At 41.1% G+C, this 16,842-nt stretch overlaps 1 protein-coding gene across 4 annotated transcripts; it reads right to left on the bottom strand.

Annotated features, from left to right (window-relative positions):
* Positions 1 to 3,296: 3,296 nt before the first annotated feature.
* On the bottom strand, positions 3,297 to 16,567 carry LOC106563295 (paired box protein Pax-8). 4 transcript variants are annotated; one of them, XM_014128771.2, is made up of 12 exons: positions 16,338 to 16,566; positions 11,812 to 11,940; positions 10,526 to 10,667; positions 10,104 to 10,301; positions 9,765 to 9,841; positions 9,255 to 9,380; positions 8,873 to 9,039; positions 8,026 to 8,146; positions 7,224 to 7,460; positions 6,844 to 6,945; positions 5,397 to 5,483; positions 3,297 to 4,448 (listed from the first exon to the last, which is right to left on the bottom strand). In XM_014128771.2, exons 2-12 carry the CDS (start codon positions 11,879 to 11,881, stop codon positions 4,378 to 4,380), a joined length of 1,398 nt encoding a protein of 465 aa, XP_013984246.1. In that variant the 5' UTR covers positions 11,882 to 11,940; positions 16,338 to 16,566; the 3' UTR covers positions 3,297 to 4,377. The 4 variants fall into 4 exon arrangements, with proteins under 4 accessions (XP_013984246.1, XP_013984245.1, XP_013984248.1 ...); XM_014128770.2 differs by having other exon boundaries at positions 10,526 to 10,691; XM_014128773.2 differs by lacking the exon at positions 7,224 to 7,460 and having other exon boundaries at positions 10,526 to 10,691; positions 16,338 to 16,567.
* Between the last annotated feature and the right edge of the window lie 275 nt (positions 16,568 to 16,842).

A 16,842-nucleotide genomic window follows, 5' to 3' on the forward strand; every position in this document is an offset into this window, starting at 1 on the left:
AGTGGTAAATTAAGGCCATGATGTGCTCTGTTTTTGAGGGACCAATAAAGGTTTATAGCCTACATTCAGAAGAAAAACAACAAATGAATTTAAAAAAAATGGATGTAGTTAAAAAGAGTATTACATTAAAAAGAGTTTGAATTAGCCTATGGTAAAAACAAAGGAAAATGTAGTCTCTTAATTCTATTGATATAATGTATGAGTCTTTATCTTGAAGTAGAATACCACAATGCACTTATTTTAGGTTACGAATTGTCTGAATATGCAACTATATGCAAAAGATATGTGGCAGTAGGCCTATTAGATTTGTCAGCTCACATTCAAGGGTTATTACCTTAGCGCAGGAACTCACTGATGAAGTTGAATATAAACTCTAAGACTAGGGGAAAATAAAGACAGCAACAAATTCATCCCGAGTCCACAACCACTGCAGGCCTAAATTACACCTTCAAATAAAACAAATCAAATGTGAGACAGAACAGGATTGAGTCCCTTTTGAAAACAGAAATAATTACCTTCGCTGCTTTTCCAGAGACAATAGCCTACACATACAGTAGGTGTTCTTTCCAACATCATGGGGTGTGATCTGGTGTCGACTCAGACTTATGCACGGCGGAGAGGCAGGCCATCCATCAAGTCCCGCGGCTTGTGCTGCGATGGTGGGTCCAGGTGGGCAGTGGCACCGCCGAACCGTGGCCTCGTTACCGCGGTATAATTATGAGGCCGCAAAGAGGGGAGAAATAATTGCAAATAAAACTACATGAAGCAGAAAATAAAAAAGAAATTAAACAGATGCGCATTTGATCAGGATCATTGATTTTGTCCTCTTACGTTTCTGGTGAATTGCTGAGTTGCAGAAAATATGCAACATTTGAGTTTTGCAGTAGAACCATATAGACCCTAATAATAATAATAATAATAATAATAATAATAATAATAATAATAATAACAACAACAACAACAACTAATAATAATAGTTATGTATTCTGTTAAAAGTATTTAATTCACTACGTATTTATTGTGCACAATGGGAATCCTACATTTTACATCCAGGGGAGGAAACTAGGCCTGTTGTCTTTGTGAAGAATTTGACATCACTAATAGGATACAGTAAAGTGGTGTGAGGCAGTGAGATCTGGTGAGATATTGTGTTGATAAATTGAAATTAGCAGAACACCTATTTTGACTGTAGGCTAAAGAATTGCACTGCTACTAAAATCCCCAGTAGCACCTTATAATCACTCCACGTAATAAAGCATTTATAATGGATTAGTAAAATGTTTATTCATCATTTATTAATCATTACTCCGGTCATAAGGTATTTAATATAGGTCCTTATAAACCATTTACTAATCACTAGTTAAGTATTTTTGCATGGCGTGTCTAAAGTGTTGGCTATTTATACTTTATAAATGCTAGATAAATGTTTGAGTGACCAGTGTTATTTCTCCCAAAAAGATGGACATGCCATTGGTAGACATTCCAGCAGTACCTGATGCTCCTTAAGGTTGTAAAATAGCCTAGAACATATCAATGGTAAAATAATAAGCAGACAACACAGGGTGTTTAAAGGTCCACTGCATCATTTTTGGGTAACAATTACCTGTGTTACTATGATTGTTTTCATTTAAAATTTTAAATGATCAAAAATAAACAAAAATAGCTTCTTGGCAAAGAGCCATTTCTCAAACACGAATTTATCTAGGACTGTCTGGGAGTGGTCTGAGTGGGGAGGGGACAACTGAAAACTAGCTGTTATTGGCAGAGAGGTTTGGAACTGTCCTTCTTATTGGTCTATTAACTAATCACCAGGCAGGCCAAAACACTATCCCACCAAAACAGGCTGACATTTCAGGCAGTCATTTCAAACAACATCATTTTCACAATTTCACAGTATTATTTTTACCTCATAGTGTGGAAATACAGCACATATAACACCCAGGACAATCTAGTTTTGACTGCACTAGGCCTTTAAAGGAAATATATCAAACATTTTATTCACAGAAACGATTGTAAAACAACTGTCTGAAGGATGTGAGGAGGTGTTGTAATGTGATTATTTTGCTAATGTTGTCAACCTCATGAACACAAACTAATCATAAAACAGAGAGATGTAGCCTACACACAAAAACTGGCCAGATTGGCCAGTTTTTCTCTAATTGGTTTTTATTCTTTCATTACTACTGATATGTGATTGAGGTAGAAATGTTACATTTATTATATGCATGTAGAAGTGTTATAACCCTTAAATGCTTCCAGTGCATCAGTCTTTTAACCACAGACTCATTTTCACACATGGCATTGTTTGGCAGCACTTTTACTGGGCCTTAAATGTGTTAACTCTTTAGCCGTAATGGGATAGTTCAACGAAAGGATGTATTCAGATATTTATTTCCTTAACTCATAAGCATTCTATGGATTACGGAGTGACTGCAATCTGCACTTTGGTTTTGGTAGAAAAGTCCCTGCCAAGAAACGCTAATGATAGCGTTTTCAGATGAAAAAAATTAATTTTACTCAGCATAAAGTGTGTCTAAAGTTACACATCACACTATTACAACAATGTGACTGTTTTGGAATAAAATGTTGAATATATTTAAACATCCTCTGTGTTGTCTGCTTATTGTTTAACCATTGGTATGTTCTAAGAGCCATTTTCAGACCTTAAGGAGCATCAGGTACTGCTGGAATGTCTACCAATGGCATGTCCATCTTTTTGGGAGAAATAACACTGGTCACTCAAAACATTTATAAAGTATAAATAGCCCACACTTTAGATGACGCAAAAATACTTAACTAATGATTAGTAAATGGTTTATAAGGACATTTATTTGACATCTTATGAATGGTGTAATGATTCATAGATGATGTATAAACTATTTACTAATTGCTTCAGCATGAGGAGTTGGTATACAGGGCTACAATCTTACAAGATTGTTTGTAAGATTGCCTTGTTCTAAACTGCATGTGTGACAGAATATTCTAGTTTTGTGATTATTAGACAATAGGAGCTTTGTGCAGCATCAAACAACGTTGTGATGAAACAATGATCCTCTCGTTGTGATGTCCATTCCTTATGGTGATGGAAGCAGTGGGGAGGTTTGTGTAGGCCTATGTTTGTTTATGCGCTACATACGACATGCCACAACACTCAAACTATACAGACTTAAATAGAAACGGGTTTCTTACTTTTTGACAGTTGATACGAAGGATATGAATAGGACTTTATTCTACTTTAAATGTTGTCATCGCTCATTAGATGTGCAAACATGTGGGGAAAAGAATGCAATGCAGAATCACTTTGTCATGCTTTATTTAATTAAAATAATTATTTAGAAATTCCATATTTACATCTTCAATAATATTAATAACAGTATAAGAAAAGAAAAAACAGTTTAGTCACAGTTCTCATACTAAACATCAGCATGACAACAAACTCGAATTATCATAAAGAAAAAATTTTATTAAAGAGTTGTTTTGTTTTTCAGATACTCAGTCATTAATCCCCACAATATTCACCCCCAAATCATCCTTCTGATAAAATTGCATTTCTTTCTCAAGAGCAGTTTGCCATTTACAATATATACATATTGCCAAACAAGAGTAACCCAGACAGTTCAATTCATAGAACACATTTTTTTTTGACAAGGACATGAGGACATTTTGCTATGAGAATGATACCACGTGTGACTGTACTCCTCATTCAGACTATTGGCACGACACTACATTTAAGATCTGGAAGGTTTTGTTGGGTGGTGAGCTCAAAGAGGCTGAATTTGGAATTCAACACAGAGAATCCTAAAAAATCGACACTAGACTGCGAAAGGGACGTGTGTATTATTGTATAAAACTATTGTAAACTTGATGCAAATACAGGAAGTAGCTTCACAAAAAAAGCTGTTACTGTACTGTGCCACCAATACATCCTGTGATGTCATGAAGTCAAAGTCGCATGTCAGAGTGATGCAAAAATGTGCTACAAATAAAGTCTTTGGTGAAACAGCTTTGGAGCAATGTACACACAATGCAGGATTCAGGCCTTTGCCACTGACAAAGTCATAGACATCAGTTGCCCAAATGTATTACAGTGTTCAGAATGTCATGTGTAAACGTGTCAAGTCACCCTGGATGAGGCTGTCATTATAAACAAATAAATAATGAATTAGTTAGCCATGAGAAGGTATTGGCCATGAGTTCAGGGTCAAGCATAGCTGGTCCAGTGTTGCCACTAAAAGTCTTCAATGTCCCTCCGATGTCTTTACTCCCCTGTCCATTATTGGGAGACAGTCCAATTCTCATCACAGCTTCCTATCCCTTGCTGCATTTGCCTATTGGTCCCCATTATCAGTCCTCTTGATGAAGGTTGGTCCATTGGAGCTAGAGATGGTCGTAGGCTGCAGTGGATGGTGGAGCGGTGCGGGAGGCCGAGCTATAGTAATAGGGCGAACCTGCAGGGGGCGACAGAGATAAAGGAGTTTACTATTGTGGTTTGATTTTTAGCTTGGCTTTGATGGTGTTAGGAGGGACAATGCAATGCAGAGCAGGCTTTCTTAATCCCATCAACCACATGACAATAGCAGATGGTTCAGATGGAAATCTGCCTTGCTTGGATAGTTTGTCCCATGAATAAAGCTGCCTGTTTTGCACCTTCTCTCTGTTAAAGTATGGCTCTACTTGATGGAAGAAATATCACTGAATATTGCATAGAATTAAGCATTCAGAACACACAAGCATTAATACTGTCTATGTTCCCCGGTGTCGTTAATAATTGGTGAAATCAGCTGGTTCAAGGTGACACACAGACTTGTGACCAGAAAGTCACAACAGAACACAAGTTCTCATAGGCTGGTAAGCTCAGAGAGAGTTACCGTACACACCAAGAGACGGCAGGGGTATAGCGCAGACCCCTTGGTAACTGGGTAACTAGTTTCCATGGGGACTAGGAGAGATCCTGATACATGTGACCTGACTGAAACCAAAAGTTTGACTGTACTTTATTTCCTGGTTGGCGTGAGGATTTGAATTTGCGGTTTTCCCATTGATACTCTAGGTTCAAATTCATGGTATCTTAGGTTCAAAGCTATTGAATAAGGTTCAAAGTATAAACTTGACCTGACAGGAATGGTTTGTATTAAAAAAAAAAAACATTTAATTGGAAGCTGGGACTTTTATCTATAACAATTCAGTCTGATCAGCGAAGTGTATTCTGAACACTTTTGTTTTGCACTTTTGTCACGTTCACTTCAATCATAACACCTCAGCTTTATAAACAGTATGGTCCTGTGTGGAATCTTTCATCGTTCCAGTACTCACACAACACAGACTACAGTACACGCTTCTAATACTTATGAAGGGTGTGTCCATTGAACTCCACTGTGCCTGACTGACTGACTCACCGAGAATGCTGGAGTTGGTGAATCTCCAAGCTTCGCTGTAGGAGGTGTAGGGGGAGTGAGTATAGGTCTGACCAGAGTAGTCTGCACCTGCAAAGACATGGAACAAAACAGCACATACATCAGATGTACACTAAGAGACATACAGTAACAAACATCATTCAGTAAGAAATTCACAGATGTACGTGTATAGAAAAAAACACATTACAGTCTAGACAATATCAGGCATAATATTTCTTATAAAGACACAGCATTCCTCAAAGTGTTTGTTTTTTTGCCTTCAGTTGAGGGTGTTTGTCCTCTTGCCAGCATCTGCTAAGACTTAGCTCATAATTCACCAATGGTTAGGGCATCTTGTAAACCATTAATCTATGGGCCAGGTGGATGGCTGGGGGTAAAATCCCTCGACTCATTGGTGCGTGTGGCTAGTCTCCGCTTCCTCTCTTTAGCGTTTACCCCTCCCCTCTCCGTCCATCCAAAATGCCCTCCTCTCCTCTCTATCCCTCACTTCCTGCTTCAGCCTTTCAGCCTTTCTCTGTCTCCTCTATTTTTTTCTTCTTCTTTTTTTTACATTCCAATATCTAATTGGTAATTATGTTGGCTGGATTGAATACCCCGGCTCTCCCCCAGACCCCCCTCCCTTTCTGTGAGTAATTGTGTATGAACGCTTCCTCACAGCAAGCCCACCAGAAAAATAATAAATCAGACCCTCTCATTTCGCGCTTCGAAGGGCAGACTTCAAATAAAAAAGGAACACACACACACACACACACACACACACACACACACACACACACACACACACACACACACACACACACACACACACACACACACACACACACACACACAAAGACCCTCCTCCTCTGCTCTCTCTCTCTCTCTCTCTCACCCAGGCCCACTCTGCCACCCAGTGGCCCCCCACCCTCTCCCCCCCTCTGGCGGGGCCCCTGGTTCCCATGGTGATGTGTGGTCAGAGGGGCGGCGTGGGGGTGCGGGCAGCAGGGCGGAACCCCCAGCCTGTTCCCTGTACCCCCTGGGCCCTGGCTGCACCGCCGTGCACTTCACCAGCCGAGCAGGCTACTCATTAACCAGCATGCCTTCCTGTTAATCTCCAATCCTCCCTCCCAGCATTTCGCTCTCCCTCTCTCACGCCCATCCTTGCTTTTTTAGCGTTGGTTTTGGTCACTGCCTTGCCCTAAAAAAATGCTTTGTTTTTTGTCTAAATTCTTCTCAGGGGTGCTTTGTCCTAATAGCTTATGCAGTTTCAGCGTTCCCCAAGGGAAAACCCAGATAGGATCAGGTTTGGCTAAAAATAAAACTATGAACTGCATTTATATAAGCTGAACTGAAAGTAGAGACATCATTCACCTCTTTCTCAGAAATCCCATTTTAGGATGCCATAGCCCGTCTCATAGCCTGTGTGTGTGTCAAGGGACGGGAGTCTTACCTGCTACCATGCCAGTGATGGCCGAGGATGAGTAGCCGGTCTGGCCACTGGAGGGGATGTGAGGAGGGTAGCCAGGGAGAGTGGAGCTCACCATATCCCGCCCTGAAACAGAGGAGGACAGACTGTCAGCCTGAGGATGTCAGCCTGAGGATGTACATGCACTGTAGTAGTGCAGCAGGTGGATATACACATGAAAAACAAATCAATTCTGTCACTGTCAGCGGTGCTCACCATCATCTACAGCAATTGACGTTCCAGTACAGTACTGCACATGGGGTTTGGTGTGTTGTGGCAGGTGACATGATAAGCGAGTGTAGGCTATACTGTCTGTATGAACCCCCTACAGGGCGTGGCAATGGGTGAGACGAATGCTTCATTACCTGCTATGAGAGACTGGCTGCTGAAATGGCCGTACACTGGTGCATGATGGGAGAATGAGTTGAACGCATGAGGGAAATGGTTGGAGCTGCTGCAGCTGCTACTGACAGTGACAGGGGCCTGCAACGACTGCAGCTCTAGGAAAGCAGAGTTGGCCACCACATTTGGGGAGGGGCTTGTGCTGGTCACCTCCGGGGACATTTCCTGTTTCAGACAAAGTGGGAGGGGCTGTAGGGGGTCTGAGGTGGCATGGCCAGTGGGTGGATGGGTGAGAAAATGAAATAAAATGGAATTAACTAATAGGAATGAATGGATTAACAAATACACAGCAGAAATAGCCAGGAAGCTGAAATTAATGCTTGAAACAAATGACGAGTGAATGGGTACTACATTAGACATACAGCACATATTGTACGTCTGTTTTAAATGAAACTTGAAAGGGTGCTTTGGGCAGCTCGTGATAATAGGCCAAATTAATTGTACAGCGCATCAGCGGGCACGGCAAGCTAAAAATGTGGCTGCACTGCAGAGATAAACATCAACTTCTATGATAGCTCGGTCGGAAGCACGATCTATTATCAGACTGATGACAGCCGCAGTTGATACGGTCCGGAGTATACACGCCTAAACAGACTGCTATTACATTCACAGATTATGATATTTAAAAGAACTGCCTTTGTAAATTGGGTGGTGAAATATGCTAATGTTTCCATGTGTCAGCGTGTTCAGTTTTCCTTCTGCTTCACCTTTGAGCGCTGATCTTTGTGCGGGGTGAGAGGGCACCATCCATCGTAAGAGTCTTACCTGTCACCACAGTGTAGCCCTGGTGAGCTGCCAGATTCCGACCAATAGCAGCACTCGATGTTGAGAGGCTGGTCTTCCCGTCTTCAAGACTGCCATTGATGAGCGAGAGAGGGTACACAGTCTGTGGAGGATAAAGCGGATTAACCATTTGTACGTGAGTGTGTGTTGTGTGTTAAAAAGAGAGGAGGGAATTCAAATAAATAAGGAAATCTTGGACTATGTACAGACTCAGAGAGCATAGCCTTGCTATTGTGAAAGGCTGCCGAAGGCAGACCTGGCTCCCAAGAGAAGACAGGCAATGTGCACACTGCCCACAAAATGAGGTGGAAACTGAGCTGCACTTCCTAACCTCCTGACAAATGTATGACCATATTAGAGACACATATTTCCCTCAGATTACACCATTTTTTTCATAAACTCCCATATCTACTGGGTGAAATACCACAGTGTGCCATCACAGCAGAAAGATTTGTGACCTGTTGCCACAAGAAAAGGTCAACCAGTGAAGAACAAACACCATTGTAAATATAACCTATATTTATGTTTATTTATTTTCCCTTTTGTACTTTAACTATTTGTACATCATTAAAACACTGTATATATACATAATATGACATTTTATATGTGTTTATTCTTTTGGAACTTTAGTAAGTGTAATGTTCACTGTTAATTTGTTATTGTTTTTTTCACATTTGTTTATTATCTATTTCACTTGCTTTGGCAATGTAAACATATGTTTCCCATGCCAATAAAGCCCTTAAACTGAATTGAATTGAATAAAAAAATGTGCAGTGGAGTTAAGCAGACTCCACCTCTCAGTGTCAATGTGCCATGTAGGCCACCGTACCTGCTCGGTCTTGCTGGCTGCTGCAGAGCTGAAGTCTGGTGGGTAGTGGTGGCGGTCAAAGCCGCAGTCCAGGTGCTGCGGGGGGAAGTGCTCTGGTCTCAGCTGCTTCCTAGGAACGCCGGCACTGCCCTGAGAGTCCACACTGTGTCTACAGCTCTCCTGGTCACCTGGGAGAGAGAGAGAGAGAGAGAGAGAGAGAGAGAGAGAGAGAGAGAGAGAGAGAGGGGGGGGGGTGAGTGGGGTTATACTGAAAAGTTGTTGAATCTATTTGAGTTTGTACATAAATTATGGTTGAATAAATTGTGAGAGTGAATCTTATTGAATTGCATAAAAAGAATGATAAAATGTGAGAGGAGGATAGAACATCAGGCTGGGTACTTACTGTCATCATGGCTCCTCTTGCCCTCCTGGCTGGGCTGTGGTATCCCCAGCAGGCCACTGATGGAGTAGGTGGAGCCCAGGGAGTCGGACTGGGGCGACTCTGGGGGAGTGACAGTTGAACTGGGGACTGACAGACAGAAAGGGAAAACGGACCATTATTACTGCAATATTATCGTTGACCATTAGCCGTTAATCTTACGAACCATTAAGCATGGAGTTTCTTTAGGCTAAATACTACATGATCAGATCATAATGCTAGGCCTTAGTGAAGACGTGTGTTGGTGCTTGGAGTGGGGGGAGTGTTAGTGCTTTGTTAATGACAAGGGTGTGTGTGTGTGTGTGTGTGTGTGTGTGTGTGTGTGTGTGTGTGTGTGTGTGTGTGTGTGTGTGTGTGTGTGTGTGTGTGTGTGTGTGTGTGTGTGTGTGTGTGTGTGTGTGTGTGTCTGTCTGTGTGTCTGTCTGTGTGTGTGTGTGCGTGCGTGCGTGCGTGAGTGTGTGTGTAGAGACTCACTGAGTGTGTGTCCTGGGCTTAGGCCTTTGCCGTCCAAGGGCAGGTTGAAAGGCAGCTGCACCTTGGTTCGGATTATTCTGGAATAAAGAGCAGAGATTATAAATAATAATAAATCAACGTTTTATTGTCACATACACCAGATAGGTGCAGTGAAATGTGTTTATTAGACAACAGTGTAAAATCTATTGCACCACAGACTTTACATCTGCGTTTGTTCTGCTGATTCAATTTCTATACACTTGTTTAACACTACTTAAGAGACCTCAGTTCTTAATTTAAAGGCCCACTTAGTGATATTTATTGGTTTACACATAGCATAATGGAGAGGTTAGTCAGTACCTGTTGATGGAGCTGACACTGGGCACGGTGTCGCTGTCACACACCCCCTCTGCCAGGAGCCTGTCTCTGATCTCCCAGGCAAACATTGTGGGGTTCTGACGCTTGTAATCTGCTATCTTATCAACCACTTTAGGAGTGGCCACCTTGGGCTTGGAGCCCCCAATCACACCTGGCTTGATGCTGCCAGTCTCGTAGTAGCTGGAAAAGTACAGAGAGGTTTGTTCAGTCAGAGAGCAATATAGTGAATGTGGGTGGTCATCATTTGGATTGAACAAAAATAGGTGTTTACATGACCAATGATGTACTGTATAGTGAACCCAGACACTCTAAACAAAGGTTTAGGTGTCTTGAGAACACAATAGAGGGCTGCTAACAGTATCACCCTGTTGTGTAAAGGTGTAAAGGTGCTATGAGGTGCTCACCGTCCCAGGATCTTGCTGACACAGCCGTGGCTGACGCGGAGCTGGCGGGAGATGTCACAGGGACGCACGCCCTGGTGGGCCATGTCCACGATGCGCTGCCGGATCACCTCCGGAAGCGGACGGCCGTTCACAAACATTCCGCCTAGTTGGTTAAGACCCCCATGACCTAGGGGAGGAGGGGGGGTGAAACACTTATAAATGTCCTGGAACCTGAGCTCACTGCCATCCATGCTACCACCCACACACAGCACTACCTCACACAGAGGATACACACACAGCACTACCTCACACAGAGGATACACACACAGCACTACCTCACACAGAGGATACACACACAGCACTAACTCACACAGAGGATACACACACAGCACTACCTCACACAGAGGATACACACACAGCACTACCTCACACAGAGGATACACACACAGCACTAACTCACACAGAGGATACACACACAGGAAGGGCAGACTGATATTGGGTCTGGGCTGGTTCTACTTCAAGCTATTTGTTTGGTCCGTGACAGGGATTACTTGGCACCTCATGTTCTTACCTTGATACGACAATGACATACTACAGACATGTAGAAGAAAATAGATGACTTGATCAAATAAATCACATATTATGTAGGCATCTACTGGCAATATCATTTTCAGAATGCAATAAAAAAAAAGGATAAAAGGTGGCTCCTTTGGGTTTCCAAGAGAAGATGTTATTGAACCTGGTGGGACAATTCAGCACACAGAATTGTGTAGGTCATGAACATAACAATGAGCATATATTTCCTGGAATTTGTTTCACTGTATTGTTTTAAATAAAGTTATTTCATATTCGTTTTTTTATGTTGAGGAGACAGGCATGTTTGGTGTGTTCAAGTTTACAGGTAATTGATATGAATGTTGGACAAAAAAATGATTCGCTAAACTATAAGTTACAGTAGCATAGCTCTACACAATCTATATTGCTGAAGTTCAGCATTACAGAGTGATTGAAATGTAAATGAAAAGTTCCCGCTTTAGCGGAGACTGTATTAACCGTAAACGCTGTATAGGCTATGTTGGCTCAATCGGAAAATACCTTTACATTTCTATAGCGCAATCTGTAATGCTTCAGCGATACAGATTGAATAGAGCCCCTAGCTATCAAACTAACCCGGGTGAAGATCTTAAAAGGGCTATATAAAAATGATGACAGAGATGTGAATGATGCACATGTCAGAATATATTTTGTCAATTTATCATGCATAATTCAGTGTTGTTTTAAAAGTGTGGTAAAAGAGGGTAACTGACCAATTAAGTCGGATCTAGCTAGAAATTTGACAGCCTCTGGTCTAGACAGCTCTGTGTAAGTCTTCCACATTCTAGATGTTCTCAATCCTGGTTCTGACCTCTAGATTCCTCTCTCCGGGTTTGGGTTTCCTATGGGACACACAAGGCAGCGAGAGAAGGTAGTCATTTCTCGCAGAGGAAGTAAGTTTATCCTAACTTTGATATAAATGAATGTCACATTAAACGTTATAAAGCGGAGAATTTTACGCGTTTTACATTTTTTTTATGTAAGGAGTTCGGGGCCCATAGGCCATGCATAATTTAGGCCCACCCTGGCAAGCGGCATGGAAAAACAGCTCACATGCACAATGATACGATATTGCCATCATTTCGATTTCAAAATGCCCTGAAGTGATACTGTCTAAGCTACAATTCTATAGGCTAAATTACAAAGTCAATTATTTATCATCATGTTATGTTTTGAAGTTTATTTTTCCACGATTTGGCCAATTATTCGTAAAAAAATGAATGTATATATGCGAGGATAATGGGCTTCTATAGGCTGTAGCACCAAGTTCTATGTGAAACCACCTCTTTGACAGGCATGTTTATCACATTTACAATTACGCAAAATAAATGGCAATAATTCGTTTTTTACATTAGAAAAATGTAGCCTACATCGTGAGCATGTTGATCATTTCCAATAGCTATATTAAGTCAAATAGCATTTGTGTGGTGTAAATCAAGTTATTGATAGCCTATTTGCGTGCAAGCATACTCACTACATTTCTTCTCGTCTAGACACATCGATGGGCTGTCGGTAGTCCGTTGGCATAATGCGGTTATTATAAAAACTATTACATTGAGAGTGATGTAGTCTACGGCAGAACGTGTCCATCGTCTGTATTTGAACTATAGGGATGAATGAAATACTGATTCCTATGAACATTTTCCCTATAGGCCTATACCAATTATTATGGTTCACCAATATGCTCGAGATAATGCGCATGCATATTCATTTGTAGAATAACATTTATTCCCTTGTGTCGATGCTAAAATGAATAGCCTACCATAGGCCTAGACCACACCAGGTAATACATGTTCTAGTTATAGTGGACCATTTTCATTTACAAAATCAAAAATCGACTTCTCCTTTATGAGGACTTGGAAATGAAACTGGGGAAAGGGTTTGCCATTTCATTTTGAAAGTTGTCAGCAGCTTCTCTGTCTTTCTATAGACTGCATCAGTGACTTTGTAAGAATCCCATTGCTTTTAATTTAACCCATTCAGCAGCTTGCTTCCTCGCCTTGCTCTTTTCTCAGCCCTTTCCCAGCTTTTATTTCCACATCAAACGGAGTCCGGACGAGGCTGGGTGGGGAGCAGGAGCACCATTAACCGTGCTAGCGGAGTGTGTAAAAATCTCCCCGCCAAGCTTCACCAACCTGCAGGATATTAAAGCTGAGCAACCCCAAGGGAATAAACACACACGCATATACACACGCGCGTGAACTCTCTCTCTCTTCTGTCACACATACACACACACACACACACACACACACACACACACACACACACACACACACACACACACACACACACACACACACAAAATCCCTCATAAAAACGATTTATCCTAATTGCACAATTAATAGCCTATATTGTCTCCATTTCGCGTAATTTGTAATGATGCCATTCATTCTTTAGGTTGTTTCCCTTCAAATAATGAATCCCCTTGTATGGTTTTCCTCCTCAAAATGGATTCGAATTTATAATCCACCGTAAAATATATTATTTTATTGATTCTAGACTTCAAATGATGCGGGAACTAGGCCTAATGTAATAGGCCTAAAGGCCTAGCCTTTTGGATGAGTATGTACACATTTGAATTGAGAACACAATCTACAATGTAACATAAGGAGCCGTCAAAATGCCAGAGGAAATATCTACCATACCTGAAAAAACGGGTTTTGTTCACCTATTGTGTGTGTGTGTGTCTAACCTATAACCTTACATTAAATATAATACAGCCCACACAAACTATTGCAGAACCTCTCACTTTCATGAAAACCATTTTAGTTTCACACGAGTTTCAATAATGCAGCATTTCTGTTACACTGCACTTTAGTCCCTATATGATAGCCTATTTATATATTTTGTTTTATTCCACTAACTCGCCATTAGGTTATGGAATGAAAGTGTGGCCACTGACCACGATTAGCACAACCCATTATTTAGTCTAAATAAAAAATAAGCAGTTTTAAAAGAAAATGTTGATCACCCTCCCAAAAAAAGCACTTTTGTCGTGGTATGTCCGTCTGCTAACACAAGAAATGAAGATGCTCACAGGCTATAAGGTATAATTATGTATCAGCCACTAGAGATCGATTGCCTATATTTGACAACATCGGTTGACTATCCTATAAGCTACTCCTAACAATTTTAAACAACATTGTCACGTAATTTGATTAGACCCATAACATTTCAATGTTAGTAATTTAGCAGACGCTCTTATCCAGAGTGACTTATAGTGAGTGCATACATTTTCTTACTTTTCCCTTACTGAGCCCACAACCCTGGTGTTGCAAGCGCAATGCTCTACCAACTGAGCCAAACGGGACCCAATAACCCCAAAAACCTCTGAGGTGCAATGCTGCACTGTAACTTCAGAACGGTTATTGTAACCCCTGACAGCGGGTGCTATGAGAACATGAAAGAAGATGGCGCATTTGAGGCGACAAGAGGGTGTCATAATTTATGCCGCGGGGTAGACCGGGTGAAACGTAAACAAGCCATACCATTCAGCTCCCCACCGTTCCATCATTGGCACAATTGAAGTGACAATGACCACGGATTGGCCCAAATCTATATCTGTCAGCTAGACTAACGTCCAATTAACTTGACAAACCCTCGACGAGAGAAGGAAAATCAGTTATTTTTGTATAGTAAATACAAGCAGGATTTATAACACCAGGCTCAACTTTCAGAATTGTTGGCCTGATCATTGATAGTTCGATTTTTTAAATGTTAAATTCATGAATTGACATTCTGTCATAACAATTACAAAGATCACCCTGAAATTAAGGAAAATAACTGTAATAACAGTGTATAAAGACAGGTGCACATTAAGTTTTTCAATTATTGATCATTCGGTTTTTATTGACTAAGGTCCTTGGCCTTTCTAGCCGATCTCTGCTCTGATAAGAGAAACATTGCTGTATAAACTTTAGAAACTGCATAAACAGCCATGGACTACTCAACTATGCTAATGTATTCAGAATTCGTGGGTATACAGATATTACAATAAAACATAGCCTGTTTCTGTTAATAACGTCCTTATTCAGTATGAATAATGTCAATGTATTAGAGAATGAAACAACAAACACTATTCAAGTCTTTCATAATTCAAAGCACCCAAAGGCCAAAATGTCGTTGCTGCTGAAATCCAGTTTATTATCAGCATAATCATTCAATTACTTTAAAAGCGTTTCGTTTTCATGTAATTAGAAATCCCGGTGAATAATGTTAGGTATTCTTAACGAAACTTGGATAGAAAATAATTACAGGGATTATGAATTTATTCCGTTGTCAACGCCTGAGCATAAACTAATAAAGGCTGATTTCTGTCAAGGTCTCTGAAATATTTTGTCATGCCTGTACTGCATTTTTTTGCTTTCTTTGACAATTAAATATTTCATATTGATGAATGATTTCAGCTTTTTTTAAGGAACATTTTAACAAAGTATCTGTTTGTTTTGGCTATATTTGAGTAATAGCTGCTAAATGCATGCGATGATCTTCTCTTTAGCGGCCAAAATACTATAGCAATACGAGGGAAGGGAGTCTCAGGTCTGGTATTTTACCTCGTCCGGTGCTGTTGGACATATCTCTTAAGTCTTTGTCGTTGGGGGTCCACGCTCTCTCTCTCTCTCTCTCTCTCTCTCTCTCTCTCTCTCTCTCTCTCTCTCTCTCTCTCTCTCTCTCTCTTCCCAGTTAATTAGATGTTTTTAGTCCATGTGGGGCCTCGCTTGGCATGAATGTGTTCCTGAGTGCACTCTTTGCTGCAAGAGGACATTGTAATAGTTAATATGGGGTTCTTATGAATACTGTTAAGTAAGGTTATGCCATAGTGTGCCATAGTATTACAATATATTAGCGCCCGCGTTGCAGTTTCAATTCGAGTCTTAAGTCCCCGCCGCCGCTCTTATTTAAATAAATATATAGGCCTATATAATAAGCCAAAACAAAAAACACGTTTCACTGCTTATCGTAGGCTAGCCTTTGGATCTTTGTTGGGATTACCAATTAGGAGTAATAGGATCTCTGTAGGGACTACTCTCTCACACTACTTAGCGAATGTAACGGGACTCGATACTCTAACTAAACGATCAGCCAATACATTACTCATTGTTAAGCTTTTACACATTTACAACCATTTGTTAAATATGATAACAAACATCCACATTTGCTAACACGGTGATGTACCCATGACTAGCCGTTTGCACATTGCGTTTACGATCAAAAGCACCTCATTGGTGGAAATAATTACCTTCGCCTTGCAGAAAAAAGGTCCGGGCAGATATCCTTATTATTATCCAATGCTAGACCACACTGGAGGAAATGTAACCTCGGCCGGGGAGATCCAAGTCAATCTTTGATAAAGCGTCTGGTATGATACTCTCTCAACAGGCAGAGGTGGTGTAGCTGTTCACGACCTGCTACTAATACTGTGCAAGGTTTTATCCAACAGACGGTCTCCGAGGCGCGCAGTGGAGACGGTGCGCCGCGGCCATTGGATGATGGAGTCGAGGGGAGTGCAGTAGAACTAAGGGTGAGGTGTGGCTATTTGAGAAGAGGGTGTCACCCTTCCCAAAACCACATGGATGACTGATTTTGTGTTTTGAGTGGCATTCCACCCAATACAACACACTGTCTTAGCGAAACAGTAACGTTTACGGAAACACTTGTCAAAGAGCCGGTTTGTTTTCATTCACCCCCAGCGACAGCTTCGCTTTGATTAGATTGTGTATAAGATGTGACACGATTTCCGGGGG

This window comes from Salmo salar, chromosome ssa11 (assembly GCF_905237065.1).
Source record: "Salmo salar chromosome ssa11, Ssal_v3.1, whole genome shotgun sequence".
Taxonomy (NCBI): Eukaryota; Metazoa; Chordata; class Actinopteri; order Salmoniformes; family Salmonidae; genus Salmo; species Salmo salar.